Raw genomic sequence first — 19,444 nt, 5'->3', positions numbered from 1 at the left:
AAAGAATTATTCTTTAATTAGTATTAAAAAGAGACAAAAATTGAAAAAGAAAAGAATCAAAGCATCTTAAGAAATTTTAGTTGATTCATCTGTTGAAAGAATCAAACAATCTTTAAGAATATTTGGTTGATTCATCAAAAGCATTACTTTACTGTTTGAATCATATTTACAAATGTCTGAATCATATTTAAAGGGTTTGTAGAAGAAAAGGATCAAAAGCATCTTAAGAATACGTCATTACTTTACTGTTTGATTCATATTTGAAGATTTTGTTTCAATCAAATTTTCTGACATTGAGGAAAAAAACTTTGGGAAAAAATTGAATATTTGCTTAATTCATCGCAAGTACTATTGTTTCATCTATATTTATTTATTTATTCTAAGGAGCTTTTGCTTTCTGACATTGGGGGAAATTCGGTAAAAGAAAAGAATACTCGGGTGATTCACCACCATCGTTTAATTCATAAGAAAGGTTGCTTGAATCATCAAAGCATTATTGCTGGATTTATATTAAAAAGACTGACATCAACTTGAAAAAGAAAAGAAACAAAAGCATTCTCAGAGTCATTTGATCCATCCATATTAAAAAGGCATTGAGAAGAACTTGAAAAAGAAAAGAATGATTTGATTGATACGTTCGGTTCTTCGTATTAAAAGGCCTGACGTCGAGAAAAAGCTTGAAAATGCGTTAAATACTGTACTCCTTGATTCTTTGATTCTTTCGTAGACTCGTATCTTCGTATATTCACTGTACTTACCCAAACCAGACAGAACTAGACAATATTCACCACAAAAGCATTCGAAACACAACATTGCCTCGTTCAATCTTTTGATTGAAAATCCCACCACCACAAAAAATTACAGTAAGAGAAAGCAAACGTGATTTGAAAGATTAAAGAGCAGCGGAGCAAGGCTTCAAAAGACAAATCTTGAAATTGCGTAATTGTAATCCTCGATCGATGAATCACTGTTGTATTCTTTAATCTTTCAGACACAGATGAATTATTGTTGTATTCTTAAATCTAGTCTTATGGGTGTCATGAAAAAATCTCATTCAATCATTCAACTGCGTGTCTACTTTCCCAAACCAAACAAGAGCTAAAAAAAATTCATCACAAAATCGTTGCTTGAACATGCCAAATGTTATTTAGGTTTACAGGAACACAAAGCCAACACGATTAAAAACAATTACAGTGAAGAGCGGCATCGTTTTTGTAAGGCCTCAGAAGACTTCGAAAATTGAAAACAGTAATTCATACATAAAAGCAACAAACTACAGGATACAATCCTAAACTTATCAGACGTACCCATTTACAAATTTTACGCTCACTTAACTGGAATCTGCAGATTGCCAGCTGAAGGCAACGGGGCTACGAACATCATGAACACCATCACTCCAAGTAATCGATCCGAAGGTTGCAATCAAAAGTCCAGACATCACTGGCAAAGGTTTACCAGTAAAAGTCACACTGTACGTCTGCTTATCACCAGTCTTACCAAAATACAGCGTTTTGGGCTCAACAACGGTAGTTACTTCAGTCGACTTATGAACAGCAGTGACATTGTACTTCGATCCGGCGGGACCGACATTAGTAAGAGTCCTCGTGTACTTGACGACAATATCCGAGGTCGAGTTGCTTGAAACAGAGAAAACAGGGGAAAAAGAGGGGTAATTCAGATCACCCGGACTATGCAATGTGTTCTTGCAGGTTGCATTTGATTTGGAAATCAGGTAGATTTGAGACGGAGTGTATTTCAGCGAGCACAGGAATTCGACATAGTCATCGGCTGTGATGTCGTAGACGAGCCCCGGATTCATGGCTTTCTTCGGGTCGACATGTCCGGATCCATGGTCGAAAGCGTTTGAAACATTGGCTGTAGCCGCATCTTGGAGGATTTGGCCTGTGTTGTCGACAACATAAGCTGTGGTCATAAGAGCAGATTTAATGGCCGCCGGGCTCCACTCTGGATGTGCACCTTTGATGATTGCTGCTATGCCGCTCACATGAGGACAGGACATTGAAGTTCCGGAGATTATATTGAACTTCACGCGGCGAGGATCGTTGCTTAGACCAGTGGGAGCCTCAGATTCAGTCCATGCTGCAAGGATGTTTACTCCCGGGGCTATGAAATCGGGCTTCAGGATATCCGGATTGACAATATTGGGTCCCCGGGATGAAAAAGCTGCAACAACAGGGGATGGTTTGACGCCCAATACTGTGCCCTTGAAGAGAATCGTTGCTGTGGGATTTGGGGTCGATTTTATGTACTTTTTGATCAATTCCCCCTCTTTCTGCCCGACTGCAGATGCAGGCAACATGTGACAATCTGCTACGAGTTCTTCACCGTTTGCCTCTGTGTTCGCCAGGATCATTCCCGCTCCACCGGCAGATTTCACCACTGATCCTTTCGCTACCCGGGCCGTAATCCCTCTGTCACAGACAACAATATTACCCGCCACGGTTTTGGGATCCAGAGTCCCGGTGAGGCACAGATTCATCGGGCTTCCTCCAGTGGAACTCGTGTTTGAGCTCTGGTAAACCAGGGGAACCGCTTTCCCGAGCACTTGGCGGCCATGGTAGAGCGAAACTCCACTTAAGGTTACTTCATTTCCGAGCACAACCTCCGCAGGAAAGTTCCGATCCATGGTGGAAGCTCCCACAGTTGCAATCCACGGCGCAACATTGGACAAACTGACCGCATCCGGGCCACTGTTACCAGCCGAGCAAGACACAAAAATTCCCCTCTGCATCGCTCCGAATGCACCCAGAGAAATACTGTCTCTGTAATACGGTGCAATCCCACCGCCGAGAGACATCGAGAGGACATTAACGCCATCTGCAACAGCTTTATCAATGGCCTTCAAGATATCAGTACTAAAACACCCACCGACCCAACATACCTTATAAGCTGCAATCCTCGCTTTGGGGGCCATTCCTCTGGCGGTTCCATTAGCATAGCCCAAAAGACTGGCCCCATTAACCTCAGCGCCCACAGCAGTCGAAGCCGTATGAGTTCCATGGCCGTCCTGATCACGAGGCGATCTGAACTCAGCCGTTTCATTGATCGGTCCAACAGCAGCCTCATATCCATTGGAGAAAAACCTTGCACCAACAATCTTCTTGTTGCAAACATTGGCCTTAAACTTCGTACCAGTCTCACACTCGCCCTTCCAGTGGAGAGGAACAGGACCAAGACCCATGTCGTTGAAGCTCTTGCTCTCTGGCCAAATCCCCGTATCAAGAACACCGACAACAACATCTTCTCCATAATTAGGCCCATCTGGTTGCATAGCGGTCACGGCATCGAGCCCGAGGAACTCGGGACTACGAGTCGTATGGAGTTCATAGATGGTCTCTGGATAAATCCCTAAAACCCCATCCATTTTCTCAAGCGCCGCAGCCTGAGCAGCATTAAGCCTCGTAGCAAATCCATGAAAGGCTTCTTCATAGTTATACAAAATGTTCGCTTCGTTTTCCCCCCCAACTACAGATTTCACAGAAGAAGCATACCAGTTTTCATGGCTCAGAAAGGCCGCAGGCATCTGAGACCTATCGATATGCACAATATATGTCTTAGTTTCCCCATCGCTGTCAAGAGCAGCGAATCCAAACCCTACAAAACAGCACAAAACTACTTGCACTAAAACTAATCCCACCCATTTCTTCTCCATTTCTCCACTGATAAACCCCTAAAAAACACAGATGAACCAACTCCTAAGAAAAAACGAAAACTCTAACCTAAATCTACTCTGCCATTAGAGAGCTCCGAAGTAGAGCTCAGTTCATAAGATGAGCTGCCACTTATAGCATTCAACAAGGGCAATAAAGCGGGTCTGATGACAAGAGGACAAGGCAGAACAGACGCACATGGCATGAAGACATCGTCATTAACATATTTAGATTCTTCAGTCACTTCTCCAACACACCATTCTACTTCTCCCACGCGTCCTCATTAAACTCTTTTCCCTTACCCGGCCCCATCCATTATTAACTCCCTTTAACTTTACCAAACCGCACCTGCAACAATCTACCCCAACATTAAACCGCACCCCATTTTCCAAATCGGTGCACCGAATCAACGCTCATTACTCACTCCGAGATCTTTGAACTCTGTATGAGCCGTCAATTGGATTCTGCTCATTTAAATCCCCATAAATGTCCCTCACCGCTCTGTGCACGGATCTCTAGAAATGGAAAACAGAAATCTCCCCTCCAACGGTAAAAAAAATCGTCAAACAACCTTGAAACGGGTAATTATTGATGTTGAAATGTAATCGAGTATTTGTTGCGGGTTTAGTGCCTGGAAAAAGGAGCGTCCGTGACCTGCTGACGAACCCCACAACAATAATGCAAATTCTTCTGTAGTCTGCAGTCTATTCTCTATATATCCGAATGTTTTCCATTCCTACTGGTCAAAATATGTAGCTAGCTCTGTAAAAAAATCTGGTATTCTGGCGTTTATTTTTTTAAAGTACATTTCTTGACTGATGTTGCAGTTTTTTTGGCTCTTTTCATTAAATTTCTATAAGAAACCTAATTACTTTCTCTCCGTGCTCCTTTTTTTCTATGGGAAATCGATCACCCACCATGCCTAACACTGAATTTAAGAAAGCAAAACGTTTGGTAAGCTTACCAGGTTGGTGTTCTGGCAGCCTGCTTTGTTTGAAAATAAATCTCGGCCACATTAATCAAGGCTTGCGTCTTTAATTTGTTCTGCTGATTGAAGTCTAATTTAAAATCTTAGTGTAGTCAATATATAAATGGAAACGACATAGGTAAGAGTACCATCCATATCCACCAAATCTTGAAATAAGTAGTATAGCAGCAATTAAGCCTGATGCGCATAATTATGGTAAAGTAAAACCTCTAAGTTATCAATTGATGAGCTTAAGGAGCTTTCTAATGAATGTTTCATAAGGCACAATATTTGGTGTAGGTTTTGCAAAATGGGGTAGTGGGTTTAACCATGGAGGAAACTCTGTAGTTAATCGGGCTCAAGCTAGAGTAGTACTGGAAAGGGTGACCTCCCGAGAAGTCTCAGTGCTTGACCTCTTTGAACGTCACCTAGATCCAATGAGTGTCAAGTGTTTCATTTATTCTCATGAGAGATGGATTCATGTTGAATCACTACTCATGATACATGGGTCAATGAGTTTGACTCAAAAACTACATAGCTAAACTCTGATAGCAATATCATAATTTGACTTTTTGTAGAAATTATGTCCTACTTATCAATAAGTAGTATTGCAATAAAATAAAATGTTTTTTTTTTAAGATTTTATTACAATATTAGAATTTTGAAAATAAATAGAATTGCAAGTAAAGCTTGGGTAATACAACGATGGGAAACCTTTCACTGGTGTTTCATCTCTATGAACATTGCCTACATACAATAAGTATTATGCGCTCCATTCATTCTTATGAGAGATGGGATCTTGTGAATACCAATACCTATAACATGAGTCAATGCCTATAACATTTAAGTCATATACAAAAATAACCCAAAGAAATTGTCAAAATCTCTTGTACTATTCAAAAACTTAAAAGTATATCAAATTATTATTATTATTAGTCCCTACCTTATCTATAAGGCAAGGAACTAATATTTTTGGTGGTGGTTCCTATTTACTTTTTATAACTAAGATCATTATAATGCTAATGTTTGAAAATCATTTTTTTTTTAATTAATTTTCAATAAACAATATCTATTTTTTCATTGGCTAATAGCATTTTTCCCAAGGGTACAATTCAATTTTTTGAGACCAAAAATTTTGAGAAATTAAACTCTAGAATGGTCCACCCATAGTTCTAGAAATAAAATTCTAGATTATTCTGACCATAACTGTAATCCTCCTATGCGCCTACAAAACATAGCCAAACTATGGAAGAGCTTCTCCTTACAATGCTAAATCTAATTTTGACGAGAACATGCAAAGTTGCAGTGAAATAGAAGCGGTTGCTCGACGAAGCACTCAAATCAGTTCTCGAGTTTCATCTATAGCTCCTAAAAGCTAAGCAGCTAACTCTGGCAGTTGCAGTTAATGGACATGGAAGGAGCGACTGCAAGGAAAGAACTAGGAGGACTCGAACGCATGACCACCACTGTTATTACGAGACTCGAACCCTCAACCTTCACCTCGTTGAAATAAAGCAAGTTGAAACTGATCTCGCTGATATTCCTCATATACTTTGAAGTTTTTTAGCGGCGCCTTCGGTGAAGAACCGACCATTATTTGATGTATATTTGAAGTTTCTTGTATAATTAATTGGCATATTTGGAGTATACCAGAGGCTCTGGTGATGCATTTTACCAAGTGCTAAGCTTTGGACTCAAAGGCATTTCAGATACTGGGCATTGAGTTTCTTATTTTTTGATGTCGTTTTGCCCTCACACACCACTTGCTTGGTAGGATCTCTAGACCCATCAATGTCATCCTCAAAGTGCATTTGTCAATAGACAATGGAATCCCTAATGTTGTCGGATGAAGTGTGACATTGTCATGCCGCACTCATCTTCAGTTGCAGGAGTAAGCTATTCTTCTCTGGAACGGCTTAAACATCACACACTAAGCTTAATTCCTAGACCAAAAATGTTAAATAGTCAAAGTTGACTTATTTTTCACAAGCTTAACTCTTCCCTTAGTGTGTGATGTTTAAGGACCTCCTTCTTCTCCTCTCTAGAAGCGGGGTAGAGGGCAACCACCTAGCTCCCGTAAAAAGTAGTGTCTCTCAACTCATTTTTACTATACAATAGTTCCATTTTCTTTTACATTTACGAGCGTGATATTATTTTTTCTTTATTTTACTTCTTCCCCTTTTCCCCTATTTGATTTCAGGTTTTCGGAATAAACCTATGGGACATATTTTATATCATAGATATCCAAGGTGGACAAATGTTAAAATATAATGAAAGTCACAACATGGAAAGAAGTTTTTGGAGCCTTCTTGCAACTGCACTGTGTATCTTTGTTTACAACTACCCGCTTTTATAATATTAATGGCATTGGACAATGACTATTTTTTGAAAATATTGAGCACAATAAATGTCTTTAATTGTTATTTTGTAAATTTTAATCAATATAATTTAGAATGTAAATATTATTTATCTATAGTTAAATTTAATGATTAGATTAGTAGATGCTAAATTAAAATAAATACTTTATCTTACAAAATCTAAATTGTTATTTAAAAAATAATAATTTTGTTTAGCATTACATAATCAAGATGAAAAATTGTACAATTGCACATGTCATTTTATACCAACTTATAAATAAATGGAATTATTATTTATCTTATCATAGACTATTCAAATAAAATCATATCATTCAACTTCAAAACTCTAATTGAAATAATTAATTCAAATATTCTTTCATTTCTTTGTTATTAATAAGATTTCTTTAAATTTAAATTTAATATATTTAAAACATAAAAATAAATGAATTTATAAAATAGATTTTTAAAGAGCATTTTAAAATAAAAATGAAATGTTGTGATCAAGATAAGAATTTACTATTATTAGGTTGTCTTTGATATAAGTAAATAGATGTTTAAAAACACTAACTAAAAGTTCATTCTTTAAATAATTTCAAAAAAAAAAAATTAAATATTATTTTCTTTATAATTTCCTTGTGTTTACTTATCTTGCATGCCCTTCAAACCTATCTCTAGATCTCCTATGTTAGTTGAATGTGATCTTAAAATCAAAATAACAAGATACAAATGATAGAAACAAAGAAAAATGTCCCCTAAACCAAAATAGCTTAATAAATATGCAATAGACTAAGAAAATGGCCTCAAATCAAAATAGCAAGATAGATATGCTACAAACTAAATACAAATGGTATAGATGACAATGCCAACTTCTGAAGGAGTTGAAGATAGATGTATATTTCTGACACTGAAAATTGAGGAAGGGTTATTAAAAATAAAAGAAATTGTTTTAATTGATTCTCTCTTCAAATTGAGTTGACCATAAAACTGCAAACATAAATTGTCAAAGAGACTTCTTGACTTTCGAAGATAATAACATCCACCTCTAAATTTGTAAAAGTCAAAAGTCAAATTGTAGCTACGAAGGATCCTCTAAGTGGATTTTAGTCGCACTTATTACAAAAAATACTACAACAAAGCTCTCTAATTAAATCTTGTATGTTGATTTACATCTTATAACTTCTATTTTACCATTGTGGCTTTCGAAACCACCTTTGGTCTCCTTCGATAGATTGTCTCATAGTTGTTTTAATTGTTTAATTTTATTTAAGGGTATGAAGTCATATAATAGTGTTTTTAAAATGAATTTTAAAAAAATTAAATAGCTTTAATTTCAAAGAGCAAGTCTTACATATAAAATACTTCAATTTTAAGTTTGAATATAGCAAACATAAGTAATCAATTAGATTGTCATTAAACACAAAAAAATTCTACCATGCATAATTATATTTTCTAAATATTAATTATATATTATGACAATTATGCATGTTCAATATTAATTTCTACAAATTTAATTACACGTAATATAAACTATAAACATCTTAAACATATCTATTAAAAACATTATTTATTAAATTATTTTTCAAAAATTATATATTTAATAGACATATCATTTTTCTCAACTAATATAATAGTTTAAAAGTAATTTTAAAGAAATTCTTAAATGAAGAATACATATCTTCAATTTCACCTTGTAAATAAAACAACTAAGTTATAATTTATTTTTTAAAAATAAATTTAGTTTCTTGTAGTGTCTTATATTATATATTCTTATATTGTACATCATATAATGTCTTCTCTAACTTTGATAGAAAATACTTCAATTTTAGTTTCAATTTATCAAACATAAGTAATCAATTAAATATTATCATTAAATGTAAGTAGTTTCTATGATGCATAATAATATTTCTTAAACATGTCTACTTTTTAAATAATTTGAAAAAGTATTATACATTTACTTCTAAATGAATATTGTTTAATGAAAAGTACCACATCCTCCCATAGTTTCTACCACCTGCACAAAGCAGGGACCCAAACTCGCCAGAGCTCTTGTTTACTATAATAACACCCATACCCTTCTCCTTAATAAATTGAGAGAAGATTTATTTTTCAAGAATGTCCTTAATATGATGTAAAAGGTATATTAAATTGACACAACCTGTTTTGTAGAGAGTGACCATAATTAGAAACAAATAACAAATAATAAGAAGCCACTTTAACATGTAGCCAAAATTACCTCCTCCTTATTGAATTGACACCCTAAGAAAACTACCTTTACTTATCAAATTAAAACACTGAAAAGTACTTTTTTGACTATTGCCTATCAATAATGTAATGTCATAATATATATTTTATTTTATTCAATAACTTTATAGTATTAAAAGCAAAATAAAATCCCGCCCGCTCACGGGGGCCTTTAGGTCTTTTGAGTTTTACGGAGTTCGACTTATGAATGATTAATATTCTACTTTTGGTGTATCTAATTCAAAAGTTACATTTATAAAGTTTTGATGAGATAGCTAAGGTTCACCAGGATTTTTAGATAAATAATTATGAAGGCTCGCTTTATGATTTATCTAAAGCCATTTCAATCAGATATTATCAAGCAATATACTTTATCAGACAGGCTTTAATGGATATACTGCTGGTTCTGGATATTTTTTCATTTTTTTATTTATAATACGTCCACATTGTGTTTAGTTTAAGGTTCTATTTTTTTAAGGTTAATATAGTTATAATGTGTTCACAATGCGTTTGTTTTAGGTTGTATTTTTCATTGGGTTATCCTTATGTTTTTATATTGTGTTTTTATTTAGTTTGTATATTTTATTTATTTATTTTACGTATAATGTTAAATTATAGTAATTTATATTATGTTTATGTTTACGTTTTTATTTAGATTATGATTAGTTTATGTATTTGATTTTTTGATGGGTTATATCAATTTTAATTTTATGGTTAAGATTTTATATACTTTTAGATTTAATTATGATTTTTTTGACATCCATAAGTATGTTTAGTGATCTATCATAAACCTCATGATGATTAGTTACATCATTATTCTATTCACGTCCTACTTATCTAATCTATCTCATTTTCAATAAATTTTAATATGTTAATAGTGACATTTTTCATGCTACTAAATTGGTTTTGCAAGTTGCACTAATTACTTATGGGTGAAAAGAGGTGTGACTCTCCTAAAACATATATATATTTTTAAAAGCACCATCCTTTTCCTGTACCTTTGACGCTTTGGTGGTTTCATTTATTTTTCCATTACTTTAGCATGCATAGTTATTGTAGCTCACATGCTTTCCAAACTGGGGATAAACTATACAAGGAAAAGTTGCATAACGTATTTTTAAGTTTACCCTCTTATTTTATGCTCACTTTTGCTCATGTCATATATACATTATCCTCTTACTTAAATTATATTATATAGAAATTGGTTTAATGGCTCTTGCTGACAAATGGCTAGGGTTTTAGCAAAATCATGGCAGACAAAATTTGTAGGATCAACCATGTGGTCATGCATACTAGAGTTTGGCATGTTGTCATCCTACTAAGATTTGGGAGAATCAATCATTTGGAACATCTACGATGACTTCAAAAAGAAATGGTCATGCTTAGTAAGGGTCAACCAATTCCCATTATTGCTCAAGGAGCAAGGGTAGGACCTTCCCTTCTCCAAAGCCCCTCATGGAGATTGAGCATAAATGTTAGAGAGTGAAAGATCAAAGTGCGCCATTATAAATTGTGAGCACATGCCATGTGTATATAATTTCATGATTTTTTTTGCACCCACCTTAGTGGGTTTCATAGTAGGACTTCATATAGCACTTAATGGATACGTAAATTCAAACACGAATTCTCTTTCATTTTGATCTTGTTTAAAATTGAGGTAGGCCCTTATTTCTAAGTGTGATCTACTATGTTTTCTCTAATTACATGATACATTTCATCGCCTAGGCCATATGTTACCATTTATGGCCTTTGTGTTTTATTCTTATCTTAGAATGGGTGTACCTCATAATATGGCATCCCTAAATAGTCTAAGACATGGTCCCTTGATCCAAGCTCTATTTGGGTGGAACGTAATGCCTAGGATATATTCTTGGGAACTCAACGATCAATCCCAAATTAGATTTAAGGTCTCATTTTGGTGTTTCAGTGGGATATTTAGATCTATAATCAACTTGTTTCAGTTTTAAACCTCGGGATGTCATGAGAGGTATGTAAACACCTTATCTCTTCTTATATTTGCATCCATTATCAACTATGAAAAAAATTGTTAATAATTGATATCCATAATCAATCATTCAAGTTCAAGAAATCAAGGCAAGCATTCAAGATCTAGACTTCTTCCCAAGCATTCAAGGAGTTATTTCCTTTGGATCAAGCTTCTTTCCCTCAATATAGGTCTAGAAAAGAGTGTTCTATCAAGAAAGGAAATACACACACATCTACATCTTCTTTCTTCTTATTAATCAAGCATTGTGGACAATTACACCATCCCTTACATATGGTTTTATCTTTCATGATTTTATTTTGGGTCGTTCTATTAAATCAAATCTATTATATCAACATATTTGATCACATTCACAGAAGTATTTGCATTGCTAAGGTATGGAATATTCTATTTTCTTAGATCTAGCCTTTGTTAAATGACAACATGCTTTCATTTCATTTTAAGAATGATTCCATTATAGGAGTTTGATTGAGGTTGTACCATCTTAAATTGGATGCAATTCAATTTAAGACCTTTTAACTCCTCTTTAGTGTGTTTGCATTGCACATCTGCACTTAGAGCGCACACTTTCCTCTTTCTTTCTCTCTTTCCTAAGAAAAATTAAGGTAGGGCTTAATAATTCCTCATTGATTTCTCTTTCTCTTGCTCATGGACCAAGGTAGGATCTAATTTCTATGCATCCTCATCATTCTAGGCTTTATTTCCTTGATCTAACCTTGATTTATATTTCCCAAACGCACATTACACTTGGACCCTCTGCAATATTGAAGGCTTGGTTTACAAACCCAATAATTTGGCCTCCTAGGGAATAGGTCAACCCAAGTCAACTTGTTCTAGGTAGTAGTTGGGTAGCTTGGGCCCAATCCTATTTCAATTTTTAATTATTTCTCACTCATTATAGTCAGCTCCTCTAGGGATAATTTCAAAAATTCAGTATAAAAAGACATCAAATACCTCATTTGCATGTGATGGAAGAAAGGTACAAAGTGCATGTGGACACCCCAATCTAAAGCATAGAAATTTTAAGGTGGAAACTAAGGGTTGAATCTAATTCTCTCATTGAAAAGTGAAGTCTTCATCTACTTTCTTCAATTCAAGCATTTAAACATTATATGATACTCTAGGGATGCAAAGGGATCATGAGGATCGGTAAAATACTTTAGCCTTGGGAACTTGGTATGTTTAGTATGGTATGTTCATATATGATCTTTGTCTCTTCATATCTTGCACACATTTACATTTACACACACGCTTACATCCTAGGATTTTACCCATAGAGTATATTTTTAGCATTTACTAGCTCTTTTACATTCTAGATCTACAATCTAGGATTCACAAGTACTACACACACACACCACATTTTTCCTAACGACCAATCATGGAGGTGGAAATTAACAAAATAAGAGGTTGACTAAGAAAAACCCCTATATAGCTACCCACAGCCACACATTTTATAATAGACTTGCAAGTTTTCAGTTTGGTGGCTATAGATCTAGAAATTAATCCTGAGACCTTTCTAAAGAAGTTTCAAAATTGTTATTGTGTCTTGGGAACACAACAAATTCATGGTAAATCATCTATAACATGTTGCACTAGGTCAACATGTTCCTAAAGCTCTGACAAAAATAATATTTTTGGGTTTTCTATTGTGATTATGAATCCATAGATGGAAGTTCTGCCATAATCTCAAATTTGTGACTTTCTAATTAAAATGTCATATTGCATTGCACATCTCAAGGTAAGTAGTTTATCATTTGTTGCACCTTTTAGAGTGGACCTATTTTTATATCTCAATGAGTTGATTGCACATATTTGGCAGCTAGACCTATCTTACACCTCTCAATTAATCAATTAGTTCAATTTTTACATTTACATCACACATCTATAATCAAATTACATTCCATGAAAGAGGCCTTGTTATTGTCCTTCCTTGATATAACTTGGCTTTATAATTTTCATACCTTATCACGCTTGGGTTTTGCTAATATAATCTAGGTCATATTGAGAGTTATGGTTGGAAGTCCATTTTCTCTTATATTGAATGGCTTAGGGAGAATATGTTAAACTTATTAGATGTCGATGAACTCATTAATGTCATTTCCCCCTTGAATATTTTGGTGAAACCTACATGAACCCTCCTTGTTTAATCTTAGTAGTTAGATCTTCCTTTTGCATGCATTACATTTTGTTGACCCAATCAACCACATTAGCATAATGTAGTATAGTTGGTATAAGTGTATTGTCATTAATTGGCAACTAGTCAAAGAGAACACATCATCTCATGTGTATCAATAGTCATCTTCATTGGTCTACACATGAGAGTAAGACAAGGAAAAAGCTACCATCGTTAGGATGAGGAGTCATCACCTTGACATAAAAGAATAGGTATTGCAAGAAATTAAAATGGATTTGTATTCTGATAAGAATGACAAAGCACATAAAAGATAATTCAATTTAGACAAGACCCTGAGTAGATGAATTGCACCACCATTCTAGAACTGACATCGTAAGTGTTATGAGTTGCTCGTGAACCACTCAATAGTTTTAATTCAATTTTGAATTCATTAGTTTGAGCATGATATTCTCCTAGGATTTTGACACCCATAGATAAGAGGAGACTTCACACATTTAGGTGTGTAGTTGGAATGAACAAGTGAGATGGGGAAACAGAGAGACTAAGAACTGGAGAAGATAGAAGAGAACAAAAAAAATTAGAATGTCATAACAATATTAGTAAGAAGAAAGAGCATAATAAAAGACAAAAGTTTCCAAGGAGAAGACAAAAAATGAAGAGCCACATCCAACCATACATAGTAGTATGGACTATAGACAAGGATGAGTAGAAAGTTGTATGTCTATTGATGAGTTCTCTTGTGTGTGAATTTTTTATATATCTTATTGCATTTACATTTGTATTAGCAATCAAGTGGTTGCTACTTAATATATTTAGAGCAATTGAAATAGTAATAGATTTTAGAATCAATACTGATTCACCCCCACCCCACCCCACCCCTTCTTAGTACTAGTTGGGACCAACAATTGGTATCAAAGCTTGGACCCTAACAATTACAAGCCTCACAACTTAAGGGAAGATCAAATAGTGGTCATGAATTACAAAAAATCATACGAAGAAGCTTTAACACTATAGAAGACCCGAAGGAAAAGTTGAAAGAATCCTTAGCAAAAAGGAAGAAGCTTGTAAAGAAACTCAGTGAGAGCCATGTGATTATTGAACAATTGGAAGAAAAAAAAGTGGCTCATATGGATCCAAATAAACTATCTCAGACCTCATGACTGACAATAAGAAGTTGAGCAAGTTAGTTGCGAAGCTAAAGAAAGAACTGGAAGAAGCATCAAAAAGACTGAGTTTAGCACAAAAGGATAAAAGCAATGATGCACTAGCACTAGAAAAAGGCCTAAAGAGAACTAAGTGAAGTCATGGAAGAAATGAGAACAAAAGAGGAAAATGTCAAACAAAAGGATGAGCAGATTCATCAACTAACAAAGGAAATAAAGAGATCCAACAAAAGAACCAAAAAGATGAGAAGGTTCAATGACAACCCTGAGAAGATAGATGAGCACTCAAAGTTTAGACAAGGACCCAAGACACAACCAGTCTTGGCTATGAAGGAGTCAATAAGATTGAAAGTGAAAGAATATCTGAAAGCAAGGTCTAGACTAAACAAGGACAAGGGAAAACATCATCTAAAGGTAAGAAATCTAGGAAACCAACCTGTCATTGTTGTGGTAGAATAGGTCACACATCAAATGTATGTTGGCACAAAAATGTTGCATCTACTGGACAATATACCTTCTACAGGTGCTATAACACGTCACTAGTATGGGCACCCCTCTTGAGAATTCAGATCTCGTACTCATGAGAAAAGGTTTGATGGGTATTGTTCTACTATAACAAGTATGAACACAAAGACGAGATATGCAGATCAAGACAATGGAAAAATCAATAGTCATAGATAATCTTCAATCCTAGCTAGATGAATAAGTTCAACACACCTATGTGTTCAACCTGTGAGAACATAGGACATTGGTTGATCAATGTGCTCCCTCTTTATAAATATCCAAGGAGGAATTTTATTGTTAATAAAAAATATATTTTACACCAAGTAAATAGATCTCATCTCTCCAAATGGATTGACATTGTCCACTACCATTGAAAGGTAGAGATTACAAGGTTTTTCTTTAAAGTGTGGTCAACTTTCTTCTATACTCTTAAATGCATTACCATCCATAGGCACTCACATAATGTCATCTTTCCTTCTATTGTGTGCATGATAATCCATAAATTGTGCCAAGCTAGTGCACTTAATAATCATTGCAGACATGGAATAATGGGAATATATTGAAGAACCTTGTGAGACACTTGTTTTGTTATTTGATCTTATCGATATCTACTAATGTGACAATCAAGGCATTCTATTGCAAATTAATGTTGTTTATGATATATAATATGATCATTGAGACATGTGTTTATTATTTGATACTCCATTCCAATACCTTTCATAATGGCAGATAATTCTCTATATGAGCGAGGAAGAATGTATGATGGTGGTAATAAAAACACACCTATCAACATATGAAAATAAATAAATTTATTAATATAAATAATATTAATGGTACAGTAACATAGAAGATGACAAAACTAACATACCTTAACATACATGAGATTGCTACATTAACCTTGAAGTTCACCAAAAAAAATATAACAAAGAGAAGAGTTGTCTGGGATAATTCATATAGGGGCTCGCATGCCTTCTCAAGTATAGGTATATCAAGGTTATCTTCATCATCGTGATTAGATGTGCTAGTACCTATTAGAAATGAAGACTGTAACTGAGAGGGGAGGGGTGAATCAATTATCACAAAAAAAATCCCTATCCCTAGATGTCAATTCAAACTTTCCATTGATCTTGCAAAACTGTCCAACTCGGTTAACACTAGAATCTTATGATTATTAAACTATTTTAGCCTTTAGTAACTTTTTTATAAAAACATAAAGCATAAATCAAATAACATGAAAACACATATGACACCAAGATTTAACGTGGAAACCTAATTTGGGAAAATCGCCATGCAACTAGTTACAATATTTTTCACTCTTCTGAAGTGAGCTTTGTTAGGAGCCAACCTTGTTAAAGGTTGCAAAACATATTGTTAAGTATAACCTTGTTAGAGGATTTGATCACCCTGTTAGGAGTGGCTTGGTTAGAGGTCTTCAAACACTTCAATCTTGAAATGTCACCTTGTTAGAGGATTTGCAATATGGTTGTTAAGTCAACTTTGTTAAGAGATTTCTCTATTGCTACAATGGTTAGAAGGTAATAATAATTTGACCTGATTTATGAAGCAACTATCTTTGCAGATTTAGATCTATGTTTTGGATTAACTTTTGGATCTTTACTGATCAAATGTTCTTTGTAGCTTATCTTCCACACTTTCTTGCTATGCTTTTCCTTCGCTCTCATAGCCATCTTATTTCATATTCCACTTGTTCATCTTATCCTCATAATTTGACCTCTCTTATATATCATAAGCTCTAGGACAAGTCAGCTTGAATACCCTTCCAAATAATCAATAACCATCCAAATAGTCAACCTCAATCAATTAATTAATAGACAATTGCATTCTGTTGTCATTCAGTCAATATTAGAATTGAATACTTGATTAATATTGCGAGTCCTTTGATGCTCGACCACTTGGTCAATACTACAAGCAAGATATCCTTCATTAACCAACTACTTGATTAATACTGAAATATCTTCTTTACCCGACTACCTGGTCAATACTGAAATATGCAAGATTAGTGCTGTAAACTCTTCATTGCTTGGTTAATACTGAAATTTGTGTAATATCAATGACAACATACAATTGAAGAATCGTCTTCAATAATGTTATCTAGCACATGATAAGTTGTGTCAATACCATTATCTTCAATAGTGTTCTCTGTTATAGGATCATCTTCTTACATGGGAGCATTATCTTCTACTTTGATATTCACACCTCCATGTTCCTCCACTTGGAAATCCACATTGTCAAAATTATCATGGTCCATAACATGTAACCCAATGTGGTTTGCCTATAACGAAATGATGACCTTGAATTAAACATGACCACGATCTCATCATAAACTGCTATCTTATGTATGAAAATTATTAAAATAATTACTAATGGACAAAAATCGTGCCTCCCTTCAATGAGACCATGTTACCTACTATGTTTCTCAGTTGTTGTGATTAGAATTCTTTGATTCATTAATCCCTTACAGTTTTTGTAGGGACAATAACATTTTCCATCACCTTTTCTTTTGAACTTAGACTACAATCTACCAATTATCTCCTTATTTTGTTTTGGGTTCATATTGTTAGACATGGGCTTTCTTCACAAAAAAATATTCGGGCTATAGTTATATCAAAAAATCATCTCCTATACTCAAAATTAAGATATTAATGTTGTCATCTATCAAATATAAAAATATAAGCATTAGTAGTATCTTGTATATAACCAAAAAATAAAATATTACTATCAACTCAACTATAGTGTACCAAGAATATGTATAAAAAAATTCAACCTCTTGCTCTTATAGGGTATAAGCATAACCAAGATTTTACATTTGATTCCAAAATCCAACTAGACCAGAGATAAGGTTATAGATACAAAAATAAATAAAATATGATCTCTATTACAACTTAATTCACAAAAGTGATAAAAGGGGCCAAATGAAATGCATTCGATAGATGGAAAGTACAGTCATATTCTTGCAAAATAATAAATGATCATGGCAAGGCATTGAAATTGAGATTAAAAAGATAAAGAGCTCATTTCACATTAAATAACCAATTCTAATAATGTGTCATTGCTACAAATAGTTAAATTGTGTGACTAGTAGAAAACCATTGAGGCAATTAACATAAAATATTAACCCACTTGTAAGTAACAATGCCAAACATGGAAAACATGCAGGCCATTAGAAAAACATGAGCCATCAATGAGATATTTTTGAATTTAAAAGAACAACCTGGATGCAAGACAATATCTCCCAATGAAAGATTAAAACACAATTGTTGATGGAGTTTTTTTTTTTAAAATCAAACAACTATGATAATTTCACATAATCAAGAGAAGAAACTATGAAATGAGATAACACAAAATGTTAACCTACATTGTGGTGTTGTCTAGTTGACCCTTTCCATCTCGTGATCTATCATGTTTCCTCATGAATTTGACCACAAAATGGAAAGAAAACAATGAATATTGTTGAAGAATGAATATGTATGGGTTTTAAAACTTGGAAAAATGTTGGCCCATACCATCAAACAAAAAAGCAACATGTTACAACCTGGATATTTTTCAACCGTGCAAAATAGTAAAATATGGATAACATGAAGGTTAGTCATAGATAACATGATGTGTTAATTAACACATTGTTCTAGATTTTAACCCATAAAACATATCTTAGATTAGTTATCTGTGATGTGTTGAATGGAGGAAGGAATAACCAACCATTTTGGTGACTCATAAGAGATGCTTGCTTACTAATAATAATGTTAGTTTCATTAAGCCTTACATTGGGCATGAATTGAACAACATTGAAATGTCACATTAACCACTTGTAACTTTATGAAAATTTGCAACTTTTATAATCTCAACAAAAACCAAAACTTTCTATCTCCATAAGGGATATAGATGTGTTTATGCTCTTCTTGGACATATGAAAAATTCTAATCTACTTTGTATAAAGAATTCTAACCTCTTCTAGAAATAAGGCTTAAGATAAATCCCATTGTCTGGGATTGGAAGAACTTTACTCTTAGGCCTAGATAGGTGAAAAATTTTGGCCTCTTTGTAGTTAGTAATAATATGAGGTCCACTCCACATACAATCAAATTCTGAGTGCCTACCTAGTTTAGCTCTATCTACATCCCACTTGAGAATAAGGCGTTCCTCCTTAGATATTTTAATGATATCCCTTTTGTCAAAACTTCTTTGATCTATTACATGCATACCTTAAGTGCATGGATAACTTGTATTTTTTATTCTAATTCTACTACTTTATCTAAGATAATGGTCATAGCATCAGTTTCAACTAGATCTATTTGGTGAGCTATTTTAAGAGAGGGAAACTCACGTGAAAGAGGAAACCTTTCTTCTCTTCTATATACTAGCATGAAAGGTGAATTTCCAGTTC

At 34.1% G+C, this 19,444-nt stretch overlaps 1 protein-coding gene across 1 annotated transcript; it reads right to left on the bottom strand.

Annotated features, from left to right (window-relative positions):
• Nucleotides 1–1,123: 1,123 nt before the first annotated feature.
• Nucleotides 1,124–3,923, bottom strand: LOC149556420 (subtilisin-like protease SBT1.7). The gene has a single exon (XM_089830734.1). The coding sequence runs from the start codon at nucleotides 3,671–3,673 to the stop codon at nucleotides 1,331–1,333; it is 2,343 nt and encodes a 780-aa protein (XP_089686860.1). The 5' UTR covers nucleotides 3,674–3,923; the 3' UTR covers nucleotides 1,124–1,330.
• Nucleotides 3,924–19,444: the final 15,521 nt, after the last annotated feature.

This window comes from Cupressus sempervirens, chromosome 5 (genome assembly GCF_028749045.1).
Source record: "Cupressus sempervirens isolate cs-2001-9-10 chromosome 5, ASM2874904v1, whole genome shotgun sequence".
Classification (NCBI taxonomy): Eukaryota; Viridiplantae; Streptophyta; class Pinopsida; order Cupressales; family Cupressaceae; genus Cupressus; species Cupressus sempervirens.
This window is presented reverse-complemented; position numbering and strand designations above follow the sequence as displayed.

Excerpts from the sequence above, each read along its gene's own strand:
- LOC149556420 (XM_089830734.1), bottom strand. The coding sequence starts at position 3,673 with ATGGAGAAGAAATGGGTGGGATTAGTTTTAGTGCAAGTAGTTTTGTGC.